Source organism: Amblyomma americanum, chromosome 6 (assembly GCF_052857255.1).
Source record: "Amblyomma americanum isolate KBUSLIRL-KWMA chromosome 6, ASM5285725v1, whole genome shotgun sequence".
In the NCBI taxonomy this organism is placed as follows: Eukaryota; Metazoa; Arthropoda; class Arachnida; order Ixodida; family Ixodidae; genus Amblyomma; species Amblyomma americanum.
Genome location: NC_135502.1, coordinates 72,498,319 through 72,508,310, shown reverse-complemented (window position 1 = coordinate 72,508,310; position 9,992 = coordinate 72,498,319). Strand labels below are relative to the sequence as shown.

General features: G+C 48.5%; 1 protein-coding gene across 1 annotated transcript in view; it reads right to left on the bottom strand.

Moving 5' to 3' along the window:
• Positions 1–1,877: 1,877 nt before the first annotated feature.
• LOC144093689 (protein maelstrom homolog) overlaps positions 1,878–9,992 on the bottom strand; it is a 32,278-nt gene continuing 24,163 nt past the window's right edge. Inside the window, exons 10-13 of the mRNA XM_077627280.1 lie at positions 9,842–9,988; positions 9,142–9,352; positions 4,489–4,710; positions 1,878–2,697 (exon numbers count right to left, since the gene is read on the bottom strand). Of these exons, the coding sequence (XP_077483406.1) occupies positions 2,675–2,697; positions 4,489–4,710; positions 9,142–9,352; positions 9,842–9,988 (603 nt within the window). The 3' untranslated portion in view covers positions 1,878–2,674. The remainder of the gene's footprint in view (positions 2,698–4,488; positions 4,711–9,141; positions 9,353–9,841; positions 9,989–9,992) is intronic.

The window sequence follows — 9,992 nt, the reverse complement described above, 5'->3', positions numbered from 1 at the left end:
CCCCTGATCTCTGACATTCCGACGGCCTGTCCCTTCCCCCGGTGCTGGGGGCCGCCTTTAAGCGCCTCCATCGTCGAGTGGACCGGCTGTTCGAGCGGCTGGAGAAGGTGGAACGAGAGGATAGCATCTGTGGCGATGAGGCAGCGCCGGATCAACCGGTTAGAACAATGGGTGAGCAAGGGGCAAGGACCGAGCTGGCTGCAGGTGGTGACGAGCGTGGGCGTGAGCTGAAGAGGATGGTGCATCGGCCGGGAGGTGGAGGTGAATTGGATGCATGTGACTGTTCCCCTGCCACGCCCAGTTGTCCCGCAAACGCCCGAAGTGTCGCTGCAGCCTGCTTGAAGGTCGGCGTGGGGTGAGTTGTCCCACACCATGTGATGCTTGCTGCCTCGCTCACCGGAGTGGACCTAGCCGGTGTAAGACGTTCTTCGGTGATTGCGCGCCTTTGCCCAGCTCACAAACTTTGAAGTCAACGAACAGTTTGACCACTTCCTTTCTCCGACCCCACGTTGCGTCTCTCGAGGTAAACCTGAATCAAATGCCAATGTGCCGTCTCCATCCGAAGAAGAATGGCGCGATCAAAAGTTTCGAAATGTGTCCCTCCAGACTGTAGACATGGAAGCAACCTCGTCTGCCACGGTAAATCTAGAAGAGGTCAAGCCTAGAGGTCCGCCTCCAGAAGCGAGCACGGTGCAGATAGAAGAGGCGCAGGCCAACAGTGCTGTCGAAGCCGAAAAGCTGGCTAAGCTTGAGGTGAACGGCTTAATGGAACCATTGTCTGAAGGCAAACAGGAGCCCTTACCGTTATCGTACGTGGAAGAACCACCTACAAGCAGCTCCGCAATCTATCTGGACAGTTTGGTATCAAACGGCACTTCAACGCCATCCCCGCGTGGCGATGCCTGCCGCAAATCAAGCTATGTTCCTGAGAAGAACCTGAATCCAGAATGCCCTGTGGCTCGTCTGGAAGAGCTGGATGCCTTTCTCAAGGAATGCAGCCCCATCAAGGGAGCGCCGCAAGATGTACAAGAACAGCAGGGAGCTCCTCCTAGGTGTAGGTCAACATCGACTACTCCATCGGATGCCATCTCGAGGGGCACCAGCGTGGAGTCTGCGAGCCCACATGCTTCTTCATCGCAAGAGCCCCCGTCCCCGCCCAAAGACGACGGAGTTCCTGATATTTCAGAACCCCGCTCGCTCCTAGCCAAAGACCTGCAGGTGCCAGACAATACGTCTCTCGCGAGCGGCGAGATGCTCATCAACTTCGCCGAGCACACGACCGCACTCAAAGAACACCTGTATGGCTTGGTGGCCGACTACAAAGTGAAGCAGGAGATTGATGCCACAAGCACTGCTGGGACGGCGTTCTGCCCAGACGGTGCCGGCGTTGACGGCGCCAAGAACGTCTTCGAAAAGCATGCCAGGTCCTTTCCGACTAGGTCGACTGCTTCAGTGCTGCAGCCTTCAGACATTTTTCGCCCCGACTCGCTGCACTGGAGTCTGCGGCCATTGTCGTGGGACGGCATCACTTGAGGCTGCCGTATTTCCGGCTGGCCTCCCTGGACTCGAACAACGTGGACCGTCGCACTACACCAGACTCCCCACCCCCCCCCCCCCCCCCCCGCTGCCACAAAAATGAAACAGAACGACGGTCCCGCCCAATAAAAAGCACAAGTCGGAGAGAGCCCAAGGAACCCCGCCGGCGGCCCATAATCTTTATCTTCGTCTCTGCGCACTTGCTCCTCCGCGCGCCTCCTCTTCTTCCGCCCAGGGCGCTGTGCCCTGGGCGTTTATTCCCGCAACAATAGGCAGTCGTCTGACCACCTGCACATTTCTAAGATGCGGGACCACAAAAAGACAAATCAGCACAACTGAAATATGGCAAAGATGAAGCACTGATTCAAATGTTTATTATGATACAAAGAAAAGCTACAGAGACTTTTTATTGACTTGAGCACCGGGGCCTTAGGTGCACAACTACAGTCAAAGTCCCAAATAAGTCCGAACCCAACGACTTCATTTGATTACAAAACAAGAAGGAAAAAACCCCCCTCAAAACTGAGGCCTAAGCCACTGTCACACTTGACCACAAAAAAAGAAAAGAAGCACAGCTATAGTCAATATTATGAAGTCAAAACTTCCCTGCACATCTCTAAGATGTGGGACCACAAAAAGACAAATCAGCACAACTGAAATATGGCAAAGATGAAGCACTGATTCAAATGTTTATTATGATACAAAGAAAAGCTACAGAGACTTCTCATTGACTTCAGCACCGGGGCCTTAGGTGCACAACTACAGTCAAAGTCCCAAATAAGTCCGAACCCAACGACTTCATTTGATTACAAAACAAGAAGGAAAAAAACCCCTCAAAACTGAGGCCTAAGCCACTGTCACACTTGACCACAGAAAAAGAAAAGAAGCACAGCTATAGTCAATATTATGAAGTCACAACTTCGAGAGTTCATTATAAACACACAAAAAATCCCTACACACAAAACTACAGCCCAAGCTCTTTGTATCAGTCCAACCAGACAACTAAATGTTGATCCACACTCTTTAAAAAAAAGAAATGAAAGGCACATGGTATAACAGCTGGTAAAGTTAGAAGCTTCAAACACATGCAGCACATAGCTGCATCAAAGACAAAAACAAACTTGCACCGCTGGCAAATTCAAATGGCACCTCTTCCAGCCCCTGAAAAAAAGAAAATGCCCAATTTTCATGTATCACTGCTTCATGCACAAAACATAAACGTTTAACGTGCACTGCTGTGCGATGTCAGTGCACGTTAAAGAACCCCAGGTGGTCGAAATTTCCGGAGCCCTTCACTACGGCGTCCCTCATAGCCTGAGTCGCTTTGGGATGTTAAAACCTAATAAGCCAAACCAAAAACAGAAACGAAAATTGGACTTCACACCACAAAAAGCCCACAGCTTTCCTTTAACCAGTCTGATAATATTCCAAATTTACACTGTTTCCAGGGCTATCACCCACTCCCTGCAATACACTACTGCTACACACATCCCAGAAGAAAAAGTAACAAGGCCACAAGTGGTAAGAGTGAGCATGACAGATGAAGCTACTTGGTATGACAACTCCTGCTCCAGAAAACAGAATTACAGTAAAACCTCTTTGATATGTTCCCAGTTAGTATGCTACCGGTTAGTACGCTCAAAATCGCGGACATTAAATATGTTCCACTGAGTTAAGCTATATTTTTCCTGGTTAATACGTTCCCAGAAAACACGATTTCCCGGCTACTACGTTTCAATTTTCGACAAATTGTGCTCGTAATTTACTGACCAACCGCACACGTGCAAACATACAAGTTGGCAGAAAAATGCAACATGGGGGGTGGGGCAGCATCTTGGCACGCTGCCAAGGTTTGCACTGCCGACAGCGCGAAAAGAAGACCCCGCTACAAAAAGCTAAATGCTGAAAAAAAAAAAGTAGACTCTGGCGGATGAAAGTGAAGGGCGGGTTCATTATTAGAGTGCGTTCATTACGCGGGTATATACTGTACATGCTAGACTATATCCAATGACCGTCTAAAGCAGCTGCATAAGCCATTATATGCTTTTGGCTTCGGACTTTTCGGAACACACCTTCTGCAATTTTTATTTGTAGCGCCCCAAAGGCACAAGTCAGCTACGAGGGACACTTGGTGGAGGGCTCGGGACTAGTTTCTACCAGTTGGAATTCTTCCAATGAGTGCCGGACGTCACCCAGCCCAGGAACGTTTTTACTTTCACCAAAATTGAAATTAAGCTGCCCTAGCTGTGATTCGACCCCTCAATCACAGTAGCTATGCAAAGCATTAACATAGACAAAATTATGCCTCTTTGCTGCGAGGTCCTTGTCCAGTAATTTCTTGCACATGAAAATTTATCCTACTCAGTGGCTACTAAATACTTTAGGAGCAGTTTAGTGCACAAGCGCAGTGCCATACATGTACTCCGGCCCACTCGCTAAAAGGCCGAGACGCCGATATCAGCCGGCAAGAGTGGCACATAAGATTAGGCAGCACAGGCACAGCATACATTACCTTATGAAACCAGTCAGCTTTGGTCACTTTTGCTATTTTGACGCCAGCATTGCATTGCAAATCACATTCTGATTGCAGCTGCATGTCAACCTTGCTGCTGTGTGCACATTTTCTTTCAGCTCCTATGCTAGAAACAGTTGCAAGGCAAAGCTAATGACAAGAAAAAAAATTTGTTGCTTGTTCTACGTTACGCTTGCTTGCATCCTCAATGATATATGCATGGTGTATCTACATTTGTGCATAAGCTCAGTGCACATTCATATATTCAGAAAAGTCGAGTGGCCTTTTTTCATGTTTCATGGAGTTCACTCAAGCAGTAGTTCACAGTAACATCACACCACCTACAGTCACCACGTGCCTTTTACATGACACACTGCACTTGCACCGCCTTGGGTGCCTTCACATTCCACGGCTAGCGTGCACACGAAGGAAAGACTCACCCTTGGCAAACTTGGCGTCGCCCGGCTTCCTCAGCTGAATATAGGCAGCCGGCAGTACGCGTGGCTGCCTAGGGATCTGTGGTCCCTCCGCGGTGCCACCTAGCATCAGGCCGCGGCCAATGCCTTGCACTTCAGGCAAGGCAGTGGAATGCTCTGGAAATTGAGCAGCCAGTCGAGAAGATGCCCCATACTTTGGCCTGGCACCTCCGTGCTGGCTGGATTCTGCACAAAAAGTGGGACAGTCTAGCTCGCAAGCGGCATGAGAAAGCTACAGTTAATGCTGCATGCCTTCCTCGTTTATCTGGCCATAAAATGCCAAAATTTAGCTCCGCTACACTTAAAAAGCCCGCGTTAATTCTATCTAACCTGCAGCCCCCTTCAACTCCGATTTACATCCAGGACTGACTGTACTAATCCACGTGGCCGAAACCTAATGAGTATGAGACATAACCTCTCCATAGTAGTGAGGCGAAGTTTATAAACACAGGACAAAAGAAATGAAGGGCGAGTAGTGTGTTAACTTGCCAGGAAACACTAACCACAGTGCTCTGTGTGTCGTTTATCGCTGTCAGTTCCAGCCATGCCATTCTTTGCATAGCATAACCCTCCCTCACATCTAGCATTTCTGCACTACACCTCTATCAATGCATTACCAACTATGCAGCCTGAACACAGGTCCTGAAGGCCATGTGCACGTTTTTTACAAGAGGTTAAAAAAACCCAGGAAAACTCCGACTGTGTAATGCCAATGTTTAAGCCTTCGCTTATAGCACACAACATCTTGGAGCTGTGCCAAGTTTGCGGAGTGCGCCGCAACTCCCCCCCCCCCCCCCCTCCCCCCCCCCCCCCCCCCAAATATCTCTGGCTGGAGCTCTCCTCAAAAGATAAACAAGTGGTTATGTTATCGATGGGCAGCCTGAGCAGACAGCGCAAAAACTGAGGAACCTGATTAAAAAAGCTAAAGGCTAAAAAAAAAAGTAAAAGTGGACATTAAAAGTGGGGAGGGCGTTCATTATGAGAGTATCTACAGTATGTCATTTAATTTCATGTAAAAAATTCCTTGAGCACTTATGCAATTGTTACGCAAGCATTTTGTGAAGAGGTTCGAAGAAAATTTGCAGCAGGAAACTTGCTGAAATGTATGCTATGGGTTCTTGACATAAAGGAATGCAATAAAGGTAAAATTGTCTTCCTGCCTATCACAGAACTTGAATTATAGGGTATTGAAGCTACCACTTATGAAACAGGTTTAAAAACTTTTCTTTGAATATTTGAAGCGACTTCAAAAACCTTTAACTGTCGTTCTATGATAGTCGAAATGATAATTTTACCCTTATTGGGTTCCTTGGTTCAAGAGAACCCAATGGCATATATTTTAGTAAGTTCCCTGCAGCAGCCTTTCTTGAAAGCTGTACACAAAATCTAGAATAAAAATTACAGTAGACTCCTGCTAAGACGAACTCGCTTAAGATGAACACTTGGTTAAGATGAACAGTGGAGGTCGTTTGTTTGGTTTCCCATAGAGTCAATGCAAAAAAAATCCGCTTAAGATTTACACTGCGCACGCGCTAATCGGCTAAGATGAACTTTCACGACTAGCCGCGCCCAAGCCATGCAGCTATACTCGACCATTCGAGCAGCATTTCAGCGGAAAGAAATAAAGAAAAAGTGAAAAGAAGTTTTTCGGCGCCGCCGACTCTCCGTGCAACGCGGGGAGGAACAGAGACCTAACCAACGTAACCACGTCTTCGTTGAAAAGGCGATTCTGCGAAAGCAGAACTGCCGCTGCTCACCCCCCCCCCGCAGCAACTCCCAACAATAATCTGTCTTTATCGCGCCAGCAGATTCATGTCACGTCAGCAGAGTTCTCGGAATTTGCAGACTCCTCCTACGATCACAGGCAGGGAGGAAAAGTGGCGCACAGAGAGAGAGAGAGAGACCATGCGAGCAGCCCAGCCGGAAAGCCAGCAAAACTCGAGAATAAAAAAAAGGTGAAGAGAAAAAAGTGAGAAGAAAAAGCAGCAAATGCTGCTTCCCAATGGTGATCACATGACAGTGTCGTCATGCCAGTGCTACCGATGCTGTGTGGTCGTGTCTCACGCGTTTGTTGGCCGCAGCGCAAACTGTGCAGTAGGCCTATCGATTGTTCATGGCATGTGTGCGCGCCATGACCTCGCCGTGTTCCGTGATCTCCCGCCTGTCTGTACGCAGCCACATCGTGGTGTCCATTGTTTGTTTTAGTGTGCGCCCTGTTCGTCGTGTTGCTAGTATGGCTAGTCAGCCAAAACCTTGGAAAAAGCCGCTTGAGCTTCGTGACAAGATCGAAGTTTTGACTGAAATTCACGCCGGCCGGCTTTCAAAGACTGAAATATTGCGCAAGTTCGGCATCGCGAAAAGTACCGTGAGCGGTATTGTGAAAGACAAAGAGCGGATTACTAATGCTTTGCAAGATGGTGAGTTTGCGGCGAAGCGGAAGAAAATGCGCACAGCTATGCACAAAGACCTAGAAGACGTTTCGCTTGCTGGGGTGAAAAGAGCGCGCGGTGCGAATTTGCCAGTGAATGGAGTGATATTGAAAGCGAAAGCAGAAGAAATTGCGCTGCGGCTCAATGTGGAGTCTGCGTGCAGTGATGGCTGGCTCGACCGTTTTCGGGTAATTCGGGCTCCAATAATTCGGACTCGTAGGAAATTTCGGACTTCGATGAGGCGCCGTCAGTCACCCCATAGAAGCGCATACATATTCGTGACGGATATTTCGGACTTTAAAAGTCCTAAAGTTCGGTTTTTCAGACTAATTTCAGTCGCCTGCTGGCCAAAATCGGCCATCTTATCGGCTTTTCGCAGATGCAAAGGGTGCCATTTTGGATTGTGGCGGATTTACTTTGCAGTTGGATTGGCTTGACATACTTTCGGTACCTCATTTTTGCTATTAGAGGTCCCTGCCTGCGATCTTTGACACTTCGAAGTGGCAGTCGGATTGTCATCGCTGTCAACTTGCTTTTGTCGCCAACGTAGTCGCAGGCAGTTATCGCTTGTCTTATACGCTGAAAATTGGTAAATTGGTTTTTGGGGAAAGAAAGCGGTGGAGGTTCTGTCTCGCATGTCCCTGAACCGGGCGCCATAAGGGAAGGGATAAAGGAGGGAGTGAAAGAAGAAAGAGGTGCTGTAATGCCCCGTAATAATTTCGACCACCTGGGGATCTTTAACATGCACTCACATGTCACACAGCACACTGGTGCCTTTGAGTTTCGCCTCCATCGAAACGCTGCCGCCGCGGTCGGTTTCGAACCCGGGAACTCCGGAACAGTAGACAAGCACCCTAACCACCACGGCGGCGGATAAAGTTTGCCATTCGCCATTTCGTCACTTGGGTTTCTCCGACCGCGTCGACCGAGTGGCGCTCCGTCTTCACGAAGTTGCATCCATTCGCTGTTTTGTGATTGCGGCCAGCGGTTCCATTGATTTGAACAAAAAGTGCCTAATCATTGTGCGTGTTTGACGAGCGGTGTGGTGCACACTTGGGCTGTGGACAACATGGGCCCGCCGGTGCCGCCGGGTCCGTCACAGAAGCACGGGAAGTATTTAACTAAACGCCGTGACCTTGGAGTGTACAGTGAAAGCACAACTTTGGCGCAAATCATCACCAGCAAAGAGAAATTTTCCACTCGGTAAAATCAGCGACTTTTTTAAGCTGATTTCATCTCACATCTCAATAAAGTGATTTTTTTGTACTTCACGAATTTTTCGGGCTGTTCGATTATTCGGCCCACTTTTTGGGTCCGTTCGTGTTTGAAAAATCGGTCGGCGACTGTATATTAATAAAATTGTCTTTTCAAGAACAGGCTCCTCCCTGGTCTGATTTTTTTGCGACATGCTTGACTATTTGGACTTTTTCGCACCACCGCAACATGACCCTAGAGCAAATTTATAAGCACACCTGAAATTTTGTATACATCATGACTGATTGCTTGGTTTTTCAGACGCCTCTCGCACTCACCACACCACCACCGTAAATAGACAAACTGGCATAGATCTGTACACTAGAATGTCATTAACTCAAAACTTCAAGCTAGTCCTTCCATCCCAAATACACAAAGCGTGCAGAAGGCGTATGGCTTCGCGCATATGCCGGAGCCGGTCTACACGTGTGAGCAGGCACGAGCGCAGTACCCAGATCGGTACATGCTAGATGCTGATGCCTGCGCTGTTATCCCGCGCATGTGCCTGAAACGGCACAGCAGTTTACAACATCGAAGGACGGCATGGCTCACAAAAGTGCTGGGCCAAGTGTGAGCTGCTCTTTTCTTCACGGCACAGAACTTTCTGATCAAGCCTCTTGGTGTGAAAGGGAAAGCATCAGCACCAGGCAAATGGAGATCCATTCCCCTTTTCGACAACTAGTGTGGGGTAGTGCTGCACACACAAGCATGCAGCACATACGCTCCTATAGTGCCTATCGAGTCTCAAGCTCAGAATGCAGTCCAAATGAACTTTTAATGCACTTCCATCACACGCTTTATATGCCAATGAAAACTTAGGATTTTGGACTTTGCTATCCCCAAATTACATCTTATTAAATGCGGGCCTATATTATACAGGGGTTTTTATGGTAATTAAACAATTTGAGGTCAATGCTGGTGCCACACTACTAACCCGAAGTAATGCTAGCAGTCTCACTCCTGTCAGAGTACGACGTCATGCTGCTGCTAGCACGCGAGAGCATGCCCCCACTGGCTCCACGGCTGGGAGGCTGGCACTTCTGCATTGAGTCGCAGAGCGAAGGAAACTCGTCGTCCACTGCACTGCTGCTCGCAGAAGCGGATGAGACGCCAAAACGGCCAGAAGCAGCAACCACAGTTGGGCCCTGTGAAAAGTGAAGGCTCGTTAAGATAGAAAACTTTCCCACTGTGAAGCACTGAGATGCATTAGTGTTATCAAAGTCGCACTGTGGTTGGACATTTCTCAACTGAACTTTGGCCCAACTTTTAACCACAGCTACTACTCTAGTTGAGGCCTTGAAATTGACTAATGTGTTGAAATGTGGCCGAACAGTGGCAATCAAAGCTGCAAAACAGTCCCCACCAATCCACAACCAACAACTCCTGTCTAGTTTTCGAGCAAGCTCCCTTTCTACCAACAAATATCTATCACAGCACACCGCAAAAGTGCAGTTCTTAAAAAATATCAGTGTAATACCCGAGCCGTTTCTATTGTGGCAGGCAATAGAAGAAGCAAAACTAAAGCAAGAGAAGTGCACCAGCCCTCAAAGCTAGTTTCTGCCACATCCAGTTAAGCATGAGCCAAGAATAATGGCTCTGAAAACGACCAATCCACAGCAGGGTCTCAAACTTACCACTTCTTCGCCATAGTAGTCACTGGGGCGCCTAGTCTCCCTGGGCAAGGGTGCAGACGCATAGCTGTCCCTTGGGATGCTGCTGCCTTCATCCCCGCCACCAGCCTGCGGCTCCAAACGACGTCCCCATCCTGCACGGGCCGGCCTCTGA